Source organism: Bombus huntii, chromosome 2 (assembly GCF_024542735.1).
Source record: "Bombus huntii isolate Logan2020A chromosome 2, iyBomHunt1.1, whole genome shotgun sequence".
In the NCBI taxonomy this organism is placed as follows: domain Eukaryota; kingdom Metazoa; phylum Arthropoda; class Insecta; order Hymenoptera; family Apidae; genus Bombus; species Bombus huntii.
Genome location: NC_066239.1, coordinates 18123350 through 18142122, shown reverse-complemented (window position 1 = coordinate 18142122; position 18773 = coordinate 18123350). Strand labels below are relative to the sequence as shown.

Here is an 18773-nt window from a genome sequence, read left to right as displayed (position 1 = left end):
TTAGATACACACTTTTTAAAATTTTCAAAGAGATCGCAACAACTAACTGGTTAAATAATTTAAATATTATAAAGAAAAAAAAGCGAAAAAAAGGAAGCTTTCCTTCGTTATGAGCCCTGTTTAGTTGGACACGGATTCTATAATTCTAGAATTATAGAATTTTCGTCTCTAACACATTACTTTTATTTGACCAATACACTCCCGCCCTAACTCGAAAGGATCTGCCGAAGCTTCCTATCCCTAAGACGAGAAAGACGACAGGAGGCTAGCAGCAGATAGCGCTACGGCACTTTCTGCCCACGGTCCAGGGACTTTCCTCAGAGCATGAAAAGTTACTAAGAACTCCGTTTGTGGCTCCGCGGTGTAGCTCGAAGGAACGCTTCAGTAAACTATTGTTTGGAAATCGCTTATATAGAAACAGGTAGCAAAAGCGAGCACTAGCGAGAAAGGCTCAGTACAAGTGGCGCTCCATACAGGTGGCGCTCAATATAAATGGCGCTCAATACAAATCAACTCGACTGTAGCTCAACATTTCAAATGTACATTTTTTATTAATTCCACTATTGTTACAATTAGAAAATAAATTAATTAGCAAAATTAAAAAATTATGAGATAAAATTTTCTGTTTTATTTTCGAATATTAATATCCACATCAAAATCGAACTTTGTTAAAGTAAAAATTTGAATACATAGGATACACTATAGATAACAAATATTGTATTTCCTTCATAATACATACTATTACGAAATTTCGATCGAATTATACGTTTACATAAAGTCACGCGTAACTTATAAAATTCATGTCACGAGAACACATGACGTGTCACATAATATCGAATAAGAATACAAAAAGGATTGTTTCTGCGTCAGCACCGTTTAAATTTACGCATCGATAAAATATCACTCGATTAGTACCAAAATGATTATAAAAGAAGTGAAAATTACACATTGCGAACAATTCTTTACACGCGATAAAATTCGTTATATAAAAATATTAGCTATATTTTAGATCGATCTAAAAATTTAAAATCGTACCCAGTGACACGAATAAATTTCCTGTAATCTGTAAGTTATGAAGTATATCAACTTTAATATCGAATTCGCCTTATGACTGAGAATATAATCAATCGAACCGCAAGCATCTTTGGCTTTATTATCAAAATGATTAAAAGATATACAAATCAGCGAAGTAATCTCGTCCTAGACGTTGATCATTAAAATGAACACAGGCAAACGTGAAATGATTTGTCTTTTTTTGGAATGTGAAATGCGCAATCGTTTCGTTGTGCTTCTTCATTATCACCAACCAGATTAAAGTTAACAATATAGGATTTGATTTTTATCGTGAGCTTTTGATTTTGTGTCTAAGCACATTTTACCCGTGTATGTATATGTAATTGTTGAGACCGTACAAACTTCTCTTTTTCTTCTTCCTTTCCACACCATATATAACCCATTTATTTTTTCGCCAAATCGTTCTTCCTTTGTTGGACACTGTGGTTCCTAATCGATTTATTTATTAATAGGAACTTTCTAAACATATCTAAACATTCGTTGTACAACGTTCGCAACGTCAACGATGTCCTTCAAATAAAATATCACAAATTCACGCTGACCATATTAATCAAAGATGCTAAAATCTTGATCGTACATATAAAATGAACGCTGCATTGATTTTTAATTCAGTAACAAATCTTCATTTATCAAGCTTTATAACGAAAGCTTCTCCCGGAGGTATGATAAGTTCTTTGAAATATACGTCTTTGCTTAATCTATACGATGGGCCGACTACCACATGACCACCGTAATAAAGGAAGGATAAATCCTTTGTTTGCGTTTGGTTGCCCAGGTTCGCTAAAAACACGTAAGAGTTTCGTCGTGGATACCATCGTTCTACCACGATCATTTCATCTTCTGCATACCTGTGAGAAGAAAGAATTTTACATTAGAAAATTTGTTTACGAACGATTATTATATTGTAAATTAAAATGTAAAATTATAATAAAATATAAAATTAAGTAAAATTATAGTTAAAAAATACATTGTAAATTTCGGTGCTTGTTGAAATTTCCTGAACAACTTTATCAAAAAATCACGTAGAAAATCATTTTTTATAAATAATATAGACGAAATAAAAGAAACAAACTCAACGATATTCAACTGACTCGAATATAAGACATAAAATTTGAAAAATGACATTAAAACCTTGATTATAAAATTAATTTTACCTAATATTACAGTTTGCCAGCACCTGATTCTCCTTTAGCACCGCTTTAACATAGATTGGCGTAGTTTCCGATCTGAGAGAAGCCATTTTAGCGATGGTTCCAGTCAAGCTAGTCTCCAACGGTTTCCTAGATTCCGGAAGCCAAGCCGTGACACCGCCGGATGTAAACTTAATCTCAGAACCGCCGATGTCCTCCCAATACATAGGAGCTAAGTTGTGCACGTGAGCAAGATCCTTATGATCTTTGCATTCACAGTCCAACATACCTATCTGAACATTAATCAGATTTGTAAAAATCGTCGTTTAAAATCGTCCAAGATTATCAAACATTATCATATTGTACAATGATCACAGAGAAAAAAGTACGATTGATTTTAATGTCGTTTTATAATTAAAAAACAAAAGAAGTCGATGTAAAATAACTAAGAACAGAAAGAACCTGCTAAATGACGCAAAAGATACGAATGCTAAGACAAGTCAAATTTTCATATTTTCGATATTTTCATATTACGACAGAAAATATCTTTTCAATTATCAAGAGTGTGAAGAAAGTTTATGTTTAATCGTCGGTGAAAGTACAAGTTTCATGACGTAAGATTACGCGACAACATATTTGTAAAATTGTTCCATAAGCAACGAAAATGAGTCTTATCCCTTATAGCTTTTTTTATATATTTAGTTATTTTTAAGAAATAATATACGTTTCTCCAAGTTCCCGGACTTCTTAAAACATCTTATCGGTATATATTACAGATACTACACTCATATTATATCTAAATTTATACCTCGTCACCATAGAATATACTGGACGTTCCCGGAAGCATCATCCCTAACAAAGTCATAGCATGGGTAGCATTCTTCACGTTAATGGTAGAGGCTATTCGTTTCAAGTCCACGCCGCCTATGGACCAGTGTATCCAAGGATAACCCGGCTTTTTAAACAACACACCTTTTGTAATATGCTCTACTTGGCGCTTGATCTCTTTCGTGCCATTCGCCACGCGCAACGTAACATCCACAAGATCCATATTCATTAAAATAGAGTTTTTCGCTGCAACCAATTTGGCAGCGTTCAAAGCATCCACGTGACAAATAAGTATTCTCTCAGAGCCTACGATGGACTTCCAGTGTTTCAAGCTGCTGGCAAAGGAACCTTCGTCCACGTAATGTTCCAGTCCTTTCAAGTAAAACCCATCGACTCCCCTTTGCAACCAAATTTTTATAGCCCCTGTCACGTTGCCGTTCTCTAACACGTTGTTCACGTGTTTCGACGTGAGAGGATCACGCTGCGGGGTATCCAGAGGAGGTGGCACCGAGGACAATGCTTCGCGAATCGCTTGCAGCGACATGGAAGGTGTCGTCGGCGTTACCTCCTGCAGAATCGTCGTTTCGGTAACGTCTCTTCTCTCACGTACGGCTTTGTCTGTTTTATTCGGCTTCTCAGAGGGCACAGTTTCGTTATACAAAGACTTTACAAAGGGATACAATGGCAGATCTAGAACGAGGCTCATGTTTCGACGATGAGTCTCGTGCACAAGCACGGCGAAATCATCCAACGTTCCTAATTCTTTATTCAGGTCTGTCAGGTTCTCGATGTTTGTGTAATATTCAGGATAGTGTGCTGCTGGGAAGATCGAATTTAAGCGGATCCCACGTACGCCTAATTTCTTTAAATAATCCAAACGCATCGTTATGCCTCGAAGATCCCCGATACCGTCACCTCCTTTCGAGGAATCTTGAAACGATGCGGGGAATATTTCGTAGAAGACGCTACCTTGCCACCATTGAACTGGAGGGTCGCACCTGTGGAAATATAAAACGATCTTTTACTCTGATTACTCTGATCATCTAACTTTTTAGTAAATTAGTATGTTCGCGAATAAATGAAACAATCGAGTATCGAGAACTATATTCATGCAGAAGTGGACAAGTAGAAAATGCGTGCTACATACATACATATGTATACATATTTCTTAGTCTGGATAAAAAATATTTTTCGTCCTCGGTTATTGACAATCGAAATACGCTGTTACTATAGTTATAATATTAAACATATCCTTAATCGTCTACAAAACTTCATAGAATTTCCAGTCATTTAAAAAAATTTGCATCTTTGAATTCGATAGAAGTTTTAAACAAACGTTTGCACGAATAAAAAGCTACTTTCAATATTTAACTAACTAACTAACTAGAACTGATTAGAAATTTATAGATAAGAATTAAGAAGAGAATGAATATTAAAAGGAATGAAATGAAAACAAACCTTCCTTTAACAAATTACAACAGTTCAGTCTTAAAAAATTCGAGAAAAAAATAGTCGCGGTATTTCGCTAATTAAGAGAAACGGTCTTGTCATATTTTTGCCTCCTGTTCTTCGTATATGTGTGTACATATATGTATACATACGTACTTCTTCGGCATCGTGACGATTACACCAATGACGAGCGCTACGCATGCAGCCAGCACCGACATCAGAGACCAGAAGCATGTTTTCCGTATGAGTGGCCAGTTCCATTTCATGAAGCGATAATCCTTCGACGGTTTCGGTACCATCAGCTGTATCCCGACCAATGGTGGTTTTCCTCCATTCTCCTGATTGTAAAACTAAACAGTTACAGTCTAGGTTCTTAAGGGTGTTAGAAAGCAGGCAAGCGATTAGTGACATGGGATAGACACAGGTAGTTCGTCACGATTCCCTCCACCACGACCAAACGACCAAATTGACCAACAGAGCGATACCAGTTCTGTTTTGGTTGGCTGTAACATCGCCATTAGCGTGATTGTACATCGATATCGAAATGCAACTAGCATCGTGCCAGGGCAACGATCTGGGCCATTCTGAAGTGTTTTCAATGTTTTGTATATTCGTATCGTCAGTCTCTTTGTTTTAGATTTGCCATTCACCGGAGCATAAATTTCAGAATTACTATTGACGTCGAGGGAAGTGATACGTATGTTTGGTTCGAACGATAACATTGGCGAACACGTACATATAAAAATAAAACACGTAGCTTTTAATTATTACTTTGCAATATTTGTACCTTGATCGAGCTGTTTCCGAGTAGAAATCGCTTGCGACGCGAATGTTGTACAGAAAAAAAAGGGAAATACAGATTTGATTGGCGTTTCGTAAATATTGCGTACGACTTTCTAAAAGGATTTAAAGATCTTTCATATCGCTAATTAAAACGTAATGTTGATATAGCTTAGATATCGTAATTCCATTGAAATCGATTATGATCTTGTATGAATGTTGTACAGAAAAAAAGGAAAATACAGATTTGATTGACGTTTCGTAAATATTGCGTACGATTTTCTAAAAGGATCTAAGAATCTTTCATATCGCTAATTAAAACGTAATGTTGATATAGCTTAGATATCGTAATTCCATTGAAATAGATTATGATCTTGTATGAATGTTGTACAGAAAAAAAGGAAAATACAGATTTGATTGGCGTTTCGTAAATATTGCGTACGACTTTCTAAAAGAATCTAAGCATCTTTCATATCGCTAATTAAAACGTAATGTTGATATAGCTTAGATATCATTTTAGATAGATGGAATTATTTCCATTGAAATCGATTATGATCTTGACTTTTTCGTAAAAAGCTTTTACGTTGCTAAAAGTGTGCAATTTATTTATTGCAAACGCTGTTCCGTATGTGTGAATCCTCTGCGGTTCCTAGTATTCATAACGCGAAGACGTTGCGTATGCCAAACTTATCTAACATCATATGACAATGTCAAGGATCCTAAATTTTCGATTACTCCAAGGAGTATATCATAGGTTCTTTAAATAGTTTGTTTCTATAATAGCGAGTCTTTGAATATATTAGACGTGCCAGAGCTAATGCAATGTCTTGATGAATTGGTTTTCAGTCGGAAATGGGACAATTAATGTGTCAACAATGTCTCAAACAATTACATGTATGACACTAATCGATGGAATCTTAGAATTTTGCTAGCATCGGGCTGAATTATTACGCGTCGACATACATCGATAGAGATATCGTACGTATTTTTCATACGATATACACTTTCTTTTTCCGTAGTAAAGATTTATCGAACGCAAATGGACATATTGCGACAAACGTATTGCGTTAACAACGTTTGGCAAACCAGTGTTTTTATGTGCCAAATTGACCAAAGTATGCCGAATACAAAACTTGCACGTCAATATTCAAAGAGAAAATATGAAATTATCTGATAAATAGAATTTCAATTAATACGAAATTATAGCAAAATCCGTCATGTACGAAATCCTGACAAAGTTCCTTTTTAAAGACAATATTTTTTAATATTTGCGATACTCTGATATATAAACGCGGATCAAGCGACCAGCGACCAGGTTAAATATACGATATTTTCTGAGAAATTACATAATCTAAATGCTTTATGCAACACCTGGAGAGTGCGTTATTTTTCATTTTCACGGTAGATTTTCCGCTTGCCTATAAATTCTTACAACGTCATAAATGGTTCTATAACAATTTCATAAGAACCATAGAGGATCCTATAAAAAGAATAAGTCAATAAACCAGGTATACTATTGTTATAAACACCGTATAAATATTCGATTAAATGAAGCGTGAAAAGAAGATACACATAGAAGGGTGAGCTTGAATGAAAAAGACCTAAATAGGTTAATTTCCCTTTTGCGCGAGACGCTCGATATCGACCATTCAGTAAAGAAGAGTGTCAATTTTCACATCGCTTAAAAGTTCATTAAAGGGCTTACGGTATCGTTTTCACCAACTATACACTCTATCGCTTATGGTATCCATAATCATAATCCTACCGCGGAAGCCAAACAATTTAGTAAGGTTCAAAATTTACACCTTTTTACGTGTATCACAGTTTCTCCTTTATTTATTCATTCGTATCGTTGTCCTTCAATAATCTTTTTCTCGACTGGGTATTTCGTTGTATTATGAAAATTAAACTTTTGATAAATAAAATAGTGGCGCGACTAGAAATGATACTACGTAGAAGATACTACGTAACATAGTGGAGCACTTAGAATTCTTAAGCTTTTAAAGTAATCCTTATGGTAACTATTTATGGTATGGTAATTATTTTAAAATGTGCAGTTGATTAGCTTAGGAAGCTTAGCATGCATAAGGAGAATCAAAATCCATGAAAAATTTCAAATGAGAAAGAAAAATTTTCTATGTAATATTCTGCGATGCTCTTATACATTTTTTATGTGTCTCGTTTAAAGAAAAAATAGAAAAACCGCATATATATTTCATACAAAGCAAACTTTCGTATTTGTCATTCACAAGATAGTTGCCCATACAAGGAATGAATATTTAAAGACTCTTGTAAATCTTCACACACACACACATATATATATATACATAACAAATTGGATTTTGAGGGATAAATGTGACAGCTATTAGAATCTTTTTATTATAACATGCGATATTAAGATATCTTAAAATTTCTTTATCAATTCATATGTATAACAACTCACTGATAATCCCATGATCTCATGATAATCTCACGATCTCTATTGATATACGATACGACGATCAAAAATTATTGATCTTCTAATAATATTTGTATGGTGAATGGAACAGAAGTTGCAATCGATGAATGAAAGAGTGTTTAATTACGAGCCGGTGCGGTGAAGACAAATACAGCGACGTGTACCAAAAATAAAATAAAAGTACGAGACGCGCATATGAAATTGAACTTGGCATAATTAGAACAAAGATAGAACAGGTGATCGGCCGTGGCCAAAACAAAGCGTGCATTGCACAAAAGCGAATAAACAAAGTCATAAAAGTTACCAAATGACGAACAATCGTACGCAATTCTCCTGTTAGACGTTATTACGTGGACCTTACAAATGACAATAAGCCAGTAACGATGATTTCGCACGATTTTTATCGAGGATTTTTTATTAGATAACGCACTTACGCTATCCAAATTATTCACAGTGAGGATGTAAAGAAACATAACGATTTATTACACTGTGCAATCCATAAATATGCAAAAAGCGTAAGAGTACACAGTCGGTCGCAACGTATATGTATTGCGGTAATATAATTAACTCTCTGCTGGCTCGACGTTGCATTTCATCACGTTCATCTTTCCGTGTACCGAGCGATACGCGAGGTACTTCAATAAATCCTTTCACGTAACGAACTTGCTTGCCGTCAATGGAAATTCGAAAATATAAATATCATATAATACACCAATATAGCTGTTATGAAATACTTTTTCATAAATCGAGAACAATTATTAAAGCACGTACTGATATGAAAGAAAGGTATTCGCCGAACTAACAGAGAGTTAGAACGAAAAAGAAAATATCGTAGATAATTATTGTACGTATTATATGTATGTCAACAGTGGTATCGCTGATAGAACAAACATAGCGAAATAAGTATATCGTACTAACACTCGTATACAGTATCAAATTTGACAAAATCAAACCTGAAATTGTGCAAAGATGTTCGAACATCTATTCTTAAACTTAAACAATACTATTAATACATCTTCGTAAATGTAAACAACGATATCGATAGTATGATTCTTTAAGTAAATAACGATATTACGATAATAATATAATTTCTTAAATAAACAATTTCTAATTCACTGAAAGGCACGTATACACCGTATGTAAATATCCATTTTAGGTGTTACAGACACGTAACGTCTAGACTCTGGACAATTGGACAAGAATAACAACGCCTACGCTTTTTCACGAACGCGCTGTATCTGTTCTGTCAAGTTCATCTCGCGATACACTGTCTCTCACGGACGCTGTAAAAAAATTTCATGAATAAGTAAATTTCCATAAAACGCTGCTTACCAGTGCTTGAGCATCGGGTGCAAGATGTTGATAGGCTGTGTTCAATTGCGTCAATAGCTGTGCACAAACGGGTTCGTTTGTGTCGCTGCTGCTTCCGCTGGTCGTCGATTCCACCATCGGATCCCGCGAACTTGGTTCTGCAATTGATTCACGATGTTCAAAAAAAAAAAAAAAAAATTGTCTTCCGTCGACCGATCGCGCGCGCTCCACTTGGATCGCGTATCGAAATTGAAAAGCTTCGCGGCTTTGAGTTTCGTAATTGTCTGAGATGATCCAATCATCAACGATCGCTGTTCATCGACCAGACAGAATCGACGTCAAAGCACGCGTCGATTCTCGGCTATTGTTACGGCCAGACTTCGTTACGATTAATTTATCGCTTCAATTGAAACCGGATCCCGTTAAAGACATTTTATCGTCGGCTTAAGTGCCGTGTATATCAACGGGGCCATTATATAAGATCCTCGAGAGTGACAAGCATCTAAGTACTTACGCGTTTCGCGTTGCTTGATAGGGGAGAGCCGGCAATGATTTTGTTCAATTTCACTAGACGGTAACCGCGGAAAAGCGTGAAACGAGTATTTTCTACGTTTCACTAATCGTGAACGATGTGCGTCCTGATAGTGCAAAGACGTGGCCAAGGTGTAATATTGTATTGCGTTAGAAAAAATTAGTGACGTAATTGATACAAAGAAATCGATATATATATATATATATACATATATATATATTGTCAAGTAGTATCGTTTAAGACAGGTTTTCAACCAGAGACACGCGGGAAATGTTTTGAAAGTACGTTGCAATCGTTGTATTAGCTGCTTATTAAACCTTTTATAATTTTATAAGATTTCTTAAATGTTTATATTATTTTTCTATTTACGAATGTATGTGATTTAAACAGGCGTAATTTAATGCGTATATACATACGAGTACTGTTTGATGTTTTATTTTATTCCCATTGTTCCCTGTGACTATAGTTCTATCTATCTATGCCATTCTTGTACAAGTATGCAGAAAGTACGTGAAGTATAAAATATCGAGAATCGCTGGTTTTGAAGTGTCGACGGCTGAAACTGTAAAGGATATATCGATTTGCCAGAAATTCACCATTTAAAACATATTGCCTTTCTCCATAGTCGGGTAGCATAGGATTCGTGATTTTTGCTTCTAGTGCAAAGTGCAAGTGTTTTCTTCTTTTTACGAGAATCGAACGAAATTTGTTCTTCGACGAAACAACTACCGACGAATAGTGTGTAGTTAAATATATTACTACATAGTTGATAATTACAGTGAGATGAAAATAATAAAAGTGAAGTGATATAAAATCGTGACTCTATGTGGATAAAAGTGAACGTTAATTTTGTTCGAAATAATCGTATGTTTTTACTGGCAAGAACAAAAGCTGCGAATATATTAAGAAGCCAAAGAGCAAAACATATATTTGCTTAAAATTTCTAATATTTTTCATTGGACTTTTCTGGTACCGAGTAATTGAACGATTGATTAGAGTATTTATAGTGAAAAAAGCGACAAGAGGCGAGAATTATAATTTTCTCAACGTAACTTGATCTTTCCATGATAATAATATTACCGTGTGGAAATTAAAAAGACGGAAACATCATCATCAACCCTAATTGGCGGGGAACGTTTAGACGAAGATCATCTTTTTTTAAACAACAGCGAGGAATAAATATATGTACTTAAAAGATATTTCGACGAATTAAACGTACACGATATACGACGTATAATGCGCATTTATTTCGTAGAAATTGCTATATCTAATCTCCGGCAATATTTCTGAAACCATAAAAACGTTCAAAGAAGGCCGCGTATCTTTGATTAAACTGGATACTCTGTCCAAAGTTATTAAATGGCATAAGCGATTTTATTACACTAACTATCACAAACAAACAGAACGGGCTTGAAAAATCGATAAATTATCCGTATAATTCTGTAAAGATTGACTTGAAACAACCAGCAGAATGAAAAATGCACAGACATAAGAAATGGGTATACAAATCAAAGTGACATGGAAAGCTGCCTAGATTTTTCAGAAAGCGGTAATATTATTTAGTGATTGTTGAGAGAAATAAATCAAATCCATCAGATCGACAAATTAGGGTTCAAACTTTGGAAAACGAAGCAAACGCAATTCTTGTACGAAGTCTGTTCGAAATTAGAAATTCTAGGCCTGAACTTCATAACCAAAATATCTACCACCCACGTGCTTTCTAACGATTTTTTGAATATTGAGTTCGGTAAGACAGAATGCGTTGGTTTTATCAGTCTATTTTTATTCCTCTCTGACACTAGCATTTTACTCCAATACTACTTCAAATACTAAAAGCTAAGTTTTTCATTTATCAAAGTAGATCGATACTTTCAATTTTATTAATTTCGATCGTGATATATTATTTTTTATCGATTCGAGCATTAGACGTTTACTGTGCCTAAATTAATCGTAAAATGCTTAAGACAGTATTATTTCAATGATTGTAGTCATGCGATTTAAGTATAATACACAATTACAAGTTACATGTTAATTGTTTCTTTATAGAAATAATCCTGTTCGAATACGAAAGGAAATAAAATTGCAATTTTGTAATTTTATTCTTTTCATTTAGCGTTAAATTCAATTAGTTATTTAAATTAAGCAATATTTACTTATTTATAATACTTACTTACAAATTATACTTATCTATAATAAGTATTAACTTATTATAAATAATTAGCCATGCCACTGCGCCACGCCAGAAAAATTACTGAAAATTCTCAATGCGAGAATTGATTGTAAATTTTAATAAATAAAAAAAATTAATAGCGTTAATTTACCGTAGACATTGGAACTTCGAATGAATTACGACTGATCTTTCTTTCTTCTCTCTCATTAACTATATTGGTTCTTGGACTTTGTTACTCGATGGCTTTTCATGTATTTGTTCAAATATTACGCGTACAAAAAGCCATAAGTGTATCTTTTAATAGATTATGACGTTAAGATTATCTATAGATTTTGCTTTATGTTAAAAGGAAAAAAAATTTCACTTATACGCTATATTAAGATAAACTCTCATTCTAACCATTTAAAGCTCTTCGTAATAGAAAATTAGATATTAGATATAGAAAATTATATGCAAAGCGACTAGTTATTCATTTTTTATATAATTACATCCATAGTATATTTATAATACATTCATAACACATTCATAGTACATTCGATACTTTGATAAAAGAAATACTTCGTTAATTACCAATAAAAATTAATTATTACGTATAATTGAATTAGATCATGTTTAACGTTTGTTTAACAAATTGTCTATCACAAAACGGACACAACCAAAACGGTTAAAAATTCCCGAATTGATTCTAGTCTTAAGATACGACAGATTACAACTCGATACAGATAATATCATAGTAAAACACGAAACACATGCGATTGATATTGTTAATTGCACGATTACACGGAAAATATGCCAATTACCAACAGAAACCTACCATCGTTCAGTACTCTACTCGAGCTGTTCACTATATTCATGAACTCGTTAAGCCCATCCTCCTTATTAATATTTTCAAGCGTTGGTGGAGGAATCGATTCCACGGGTTTTCCTTCCGAGGAAGCGAAAATGGTGTTGATTTCCAAGGCATTGTTTGGTTGAGTGGCCGGTGGGCTAGGAGTTAAAAGCGGACAATCCGACGCCTCTTCTTCCTGGTAAAATCACAAGCGTTCGATATGCGTTATGTCATTTTTCTTTCCAACAGATTTCCTCACAGATTATTTTTACCATTTAAATAATATCGTTTGAAAGATAAAATAGCGAAACAGCCGTATTTCTTCTAAACAAAATAGCAACATAGATTTGCTGCATTTCAAAAGGTAAAACAATGAACCAGATGAGCGATAAAAGTATATGTACGAATCAAATCATGCGTATGTATGTTTAAGTAGGATTTTTGCACACCACATTAAATATATTTGCCTACAAGTAATTTTATAATTTTTAAATGCATGTTATTGTTGTACAGTGAAATGGATGGATCGATGATTCTATTATAATATTTTTTATATTATTATAGTAATTATATACACATATATGAATTTCATCGTATTGTAATTACGAATGCTATTAATAATATTTGTATTATTATGTTATCGTATTAGTAATTTTAATTGATTAAAAAAAACTTCCTTTCTCTTTCTCTCTTTCTCTCTCTCTTCCTCTCTCTCTCTCTCTCTCTTCCATCATTGAAGAATGCCACAAATTCCATTATATTTACCAAACTTTCCAGAGAAGTTCTATCGTTAAATATTACTCGCTTCTTAAGTTACACTTCTCTATGTTACTTTTTTAATTTTAAATGTAATTTTCAAGATTAATTTTAATTTCAATTAAATACAATTTCAATTACCGTAGAACGTAATATCTTGTTATGATCTCTGTTCAGTATGGTTTTCAAATTTATTCTTCATAAATCGTATACGCTGTACTTCCTAAATTAGGCTGGGCCAACATACATGATTTCTGGAATCATCTCCACGAACAAGCGGTAAGCTCGTAATAATATTATCGTAGGTCTGATACGCCACAACTAAAGGAATATGGTATCTCTCAATAAGAATCATCTTGTGGATTACACAAACGAATATAGCGTATTACTCATCAGATCAGTCTCTGTTTCTATTATATTCTCTGGTATTATCGTCAGGTATATTCAACAAATATTACTGCAATCGTATTTTCAGGATTTATCCCTTGCCTTTATTATTTTTTAGTCTTATGTGCACACAGAGTTAACGTTGTTCATGAAAAAGTTAAGCTTGTTTAGAAGCAAATACTTACTCGAATGTTGCTTGAATTTCAAGCAAATAAAGAATTTGTTAATTAAACGAAAAATATTTCGCATATAACTACTTGTAAATATGACTTTTAATGTAATTTAAAACAACTAATATTCTACGTTGGAACTCGATATGTACTACTCGTTTGTCACTCCTATCGCTTATCTGAAATCAATGTCGGTATCTAAGCGTATACCTATCATCTACAAAACAAAGATTAAAATAAAAGATCATCACACTACGATATAAATATCGTACACATTTTTTAAAACAAAGCACGTGAACTTATCTTACCGAGATTAACTGAAGCGTTAAGTACAAATTACTTGTAATTGCAGAGTGTCTATTTTAATAGCTAGACCTTATATCTTAGATGTTAATCTAGCGAGTTAAAGGAGTCTAGGAAACCACATGCTATTAAACGTAGCTAAATATATATACATGTAGCGTGAGAAAACACAAAGAAACAGAAGAACGAAAGAATAAAGCTACGTTATTTGCGTCGAACACACCTGTTGGTCCTGACTTATAATGAGCTGCCGCGAACTCGGCGATGACGCAAGTTCAATTGGTAAAACCACCGACAAAAGACCCTCAGGCTTCTGGATATTCATGTCTGTCGAATGTAGAAAAATCTAATTTGTTTTATATTCTCAAACTATCTTCAACGCCGAACAGCAGGTGAATATACACATATCAGATCGTTCTTTCGATAAAACATCGAAACGCTTCGCGTTTATTTCTGTCTTATTTCTCATTTCTCTTTCCTTTTCTTTTCACTCGCAATTTCATACATCACGATTTTATTCCCGTCTTAATTCCATCCTGTTTAAAGAGTACTCTCCTATCGTCCAGTTAAAACCATTACATAAGCACGTTGGAAATAAAAAAAATGCCAAGTGGCATTTTTGTTCGCTTGAGTTGCTGCCCAACGCAGATTAACGAACGAAATTACAGCTGCGCGTTCTACGATGAAATACGATCTTTACGTGGACGTATTCGCGAGTGTAAGTGCGAGTTGCACACTGGTAAGTATATGACACATAATACTCTCGAACGAAACGCAAACCTCGGTCGTCATATTTACGAAGCACGCGGCGCGCCGACTGGCAAAGTGCGTCGACTATTGATCGAAAAATTCTATGAAGCACGCGTTCGCCGAGCTACGATTTCTTCCCCTAATCCATTAAACGGGATCGTTGAGAAGGGCTGTCCAAACGATTCTCGGGATTCGTCATTGTTTCGTTGTCACGCTCTTTCAAGCCGGTTCTTATGTCATATTACAGCGCTTGTTCAGTTCAAACCAAGTTTGTTTATCGTACAAAAATTACAATATGGCCGTGGTCATTACTGGACATTATGCATTTATGATAAACGTTAAGTTTGTAAAAATGCGCTTAAATAAACGTAATATGGAAAGATATAAGAAATGTCGAAATTACGTTGTAATTATCGTCATAATAGATCGTTACGTGGAAATATATTGCCGTGGTATTTTGCCAGAGTTCGCCTTAATATAGTTCTTACAATGCGATGAAAAAATCGCGATTCTAACGAACTCAAGCGGACCTTGACTTCACTACGACAAAAGGGATTACCGAAACGTTTGTTACCGTTAGATTACGAGTATTTATGAATGAAAAAATTTCAAGGTTTAAAAATGCACGTAATGCACGTAATATATAAAAATGCATAATATAATAATTTAGTGTAATAGTTATAATATTTAGTAGACGAAATAAATCTCTGGTACGATTGTCTTAGTAAACAAATGAATATGCATAAAAATTCGCAGTTTAATGATAATATTTGAGAATGAAACGAATCTCTATTTGGATTTTGCGTTTTTTATTTAGTTCGTAAAAAATATGAATTTGCACAAACATCACCTAACCTGGTTGTTACATATAAAAAACACGATCTTTTACGTGTAATATAAACTAAGTGCAACGAGTAATTTCTGGAGATAATAAAATAAAATTACTTAAAAATTAAAAGTCGTGAAAATATATTTATAAATCCTTATCGATTTGAGGAAAAAGAATATGTCTAATTATTGGAGTTATTGCACACATGCAAACACTGTTAGTGAATAGAGTTAAATAACAGTGAACTAATTGTGAAATAGGGAAAAAATCTATCGAATTTGATCTGGTGAAATTCGGTGATACAATTGGTCAAGTAGTATCTTTAAACGATACGTTAATTTGAACGTTTATGCTTTCCCTGTTTGTTAACGTAGTTCTAAGAATAAGAGACAACAGTCACGTCGATTCTGTGCTAATTTAGTTTGTAACGAACTAATTACAAAATAAATATTTATACACGTGCAAGACTTTTATGTTCATCTTCTATGAACACGTAATAGCAGTTACAAATAAATCGAAGATAATTTTGTATTGCAGCTGCTACTACGATGTTGTACAAACAATGCAACAATCGAAAACGCAAACCGTTTATCAACTATTGTTAAACTGTGCATGTATATGTAAACTTATCGTATCTTCATGGATACCAATAATTAAAGTAATGGAAGCTTGTTTCAAGAAACAGACGTTTAAAAAGAAATTTGTTTCACTTTCTTCAAATATTATATTTTTATTTCATTGTATATATTTATATATCTTATTATAGTTATAGATTTTTGCATATTACGAGCATCCTGTATATTTTTATACGTTTAAACTTTCTATAAATGCATAAACAGCCGCAGTCTAATAATCACATAAAGTTATCACTTCCCATATGAAAAAAAGCAACTACTTGCGCAATCACACCTTCTATCATCATCACCATCACTATACATTCAATAACGAGATCATTTGGAACATCATTATTAATATAACGAGTAATTCTAAGTCACCTACTGTATCGATAAGAATTACGAATTATCCAAAAAATTCAAATTTATCTAATTTACCTGTAATACAGCCGGTTACCACAAGACGGCATCGGCAGAACACCTAAACACATATAGAACCGTCCTCGAGAAATCTTCACCCCCGAGGAATCACAAAACTAACAAGAGATTTCTTTCGAGACCGGTCGGTATCTCAATACGTTTGATACGCCACGACTCACTTTGTCTACGTGTGCGATTTTCCACTACCGAGAAACCTACCAACGAAACAAGGACAACAAAATCACTACCGAAGATAATGTGTGTGGCTTCGGATGTTGATGACCATCCTGCAGTCCCCAGCCGTAAAGAGAATCGCGTGCCTCCGCGTAGTATATTTAGCAACACCGTTTCGTTCCGTTTAGTCCCGTGGTCTCTCACTTTTCTGACCGAGACGTTCGCGCCCTCCTCGAGTCTGCGCTCTTGTCGATGACATACATGCAATTCATCGTATCAACTGTGATGGTTAGAAGCTCAATAACCTCCATGTTATATCGTTTTAACAACAATCGACGGTGTAGTAAGATTGTTTAAAAAATTAGCTTCGAACTCGGACGTTCATTTGAATTTCATAAACTTTATAGATAAAGAATTATGTAAAAGAAATACGGAAAATTATTATCGATCCAGAGAATTAAAGAATAGGAAAGAAGCTATTGTAAATGGTTTCGTTTGCAATTCATAAATGTGATGCATTTTGTATATGATAAATGTAATAATAATGTTTATGAGAAGAAATTGTTTAAATAGCGAGATAATTCTATAAATTGTTAATAATATGACATTAAAATTACGAATAATTTTAACAATATTAATTTTTCTAAATTTCCTCCGTGGCCCCTTTAAACATGTTAACATTTATACACGTTGTTTATTTTATTTTCTTACTATTTACCGATAGTATTTAGATGAGGATAATATCGCACATGACAGTATCGATTGGTTCTTGTCTGTGACCATATCCATTGATTAAGTACAGAATAGACGCAATATTAAATGAAAGTACTATAAGATATCGTGTCTCACGTTCTGAAATACCGACCACGGAAATGATCAGAGTGTCCTATTTATAACACCGCGGCGCGACGATTGTAATTATTCCGTTTGAACGTGATTCATTAATTCAAACAAAAGTTTAGTTAGTCTTGGTCAATTTGTATGTTAAGCTCTATATTATATTATCGTTATTCGAAATTCAGAACATTTTAATCATGATATTGAAAAAAGCTATTGTTCGATTACCAAACTTATACTGAATAATATACTGTAATAGAAACATTTGCGAATATCTCAGAAAGTACAGTCGAGCGACGGTAACATGTAAAAAAGGTTATTCAGGATATTGACCTTGACAATATATTTTAAGGTTATTGAAACCGGTGAAGTTGTCCGCTTTGTAAATAATTACCTTTATGTCCTTACTGCTTACGAGTTCTTGTTTATGCAATAGTAATTCACGTTCAGATAAATAAATTCAGTGACCAGAAGTATATTTAATCAAGCACTAACCAAAGTTTCGTTTGAATATACCGAGCGCGTTCGAACGAACTAATTACAATCGACGCGATGTTATAAATTGTAGAGGGCGAGAGGAGCATTCTGGTTTTTTCGACGTCGGTATTTCAGAATATGAGACGTGTAATCTCATTTAATGTGACGTCCTAATATCCTGTGCTTAGTCAATGGTGAGGTTAAAAGCTATGGAAACTACATTATCGACAATATGTCGATAATTTAATTAGAATTTGTAGTAAATTTTCAATGAACTTTTTAATGATTGAAAATTTATTTTTCTTTCTTATTTTATAAAACATACGAAGAAAGACATTTTTATTATGTTTATTTATAGAGATTTTAATGTCAACGTATTTTTGCTAAATGCATTTTATTACCAATTTATTGTTAATAGAAGATACATTCATTGAGATATACGAAGTGTACGTTTGAATAATGGTAAAAATTTTTCATAAATGTATTTTTATGAAT

At 33.8% G+C, this 18773-nt stretch overlaps 1 protein-coding gene across 6 annotated transcripts; it reads right to left on the bottom strand.

Moving 5' to 3' along the window:
* Nucleotides 1-86: 86 nt before the first annotated feature.
* Nucleotides 87-18338, bottom strand: LOC126874491 (maltase A2-like). Of its 6 annotated transcripts, none has more exons than XM_050636670.1 (8): nucleotides 18196-18338; nucleotides 14401-14504; nucleotides 12547-12757; nucleotides 9052-9188; nucleotides 4638-4831; nucleotides 3013-4030; nucleotides 2229-2497; nucleotides 87-1922 (listed from the first exon to the last, which is right to left on the bottom strand). In XM_050636670.1, the coding sequence occupies exons 2-8, from the start codon at nucleotides 14500-14502 to the stop codon at nucleotides 1697-1699; spliced, it is 2157 nt and encodes a 718-aa protein (XP_050492627.1). In that variant the 5' UTR covers nucleotides 14503-14504; nucleotides 18196-18338; the 3' UTR covers nucleotides 87-1696. The 6 variants fall into 6 exon arrangements, with proteins under 6 accessions (XP_050492627.1, XP_050492610.1, XP_050492636.1 ...); XM_050636653.1 differs by lacking the exon at nucleotides 18196-18338 and adding an exon at nucleotides 16809-17187; XM_050636679.1 differs by lacking the exon at nucleotides 18196-18338 and adding an exon at nucleotides 16809-17187 and having other exon boundaries at nucleotides 4638-4819.
* Between the last annotated feature and the right edge of the window lie 435 nt (nucleotides 18339-18773).

What these genes read in the sequence shown, in the direction of transcription:
- LOC126874491 (XM_050636670.1), bottom strand. Translation starts at nt 14,502, where the DNA reads ATGAATATCCAGAAGCCTGAGGGTCTTTTGTCGGTGGTTTTACCAATT. An exon ending in TTATAAGTCAGGACCAACAG is followed by an intron (nt 12,758 to 14,400) that starts GTGTGTTCGACG and finishes TGATTTTACCAG; the next exon opens with GAAGAAGAGGCGTCGGATTG. An exon ending in CACCCGATGCTCAAGCACTG is followed by an intron (nt 4,832 to 9,051) that starts GTAAGCAGCGTT and finishes GTAACTGTTTAG; the next exon opens with TTTTACAATCAGGAGAATGG.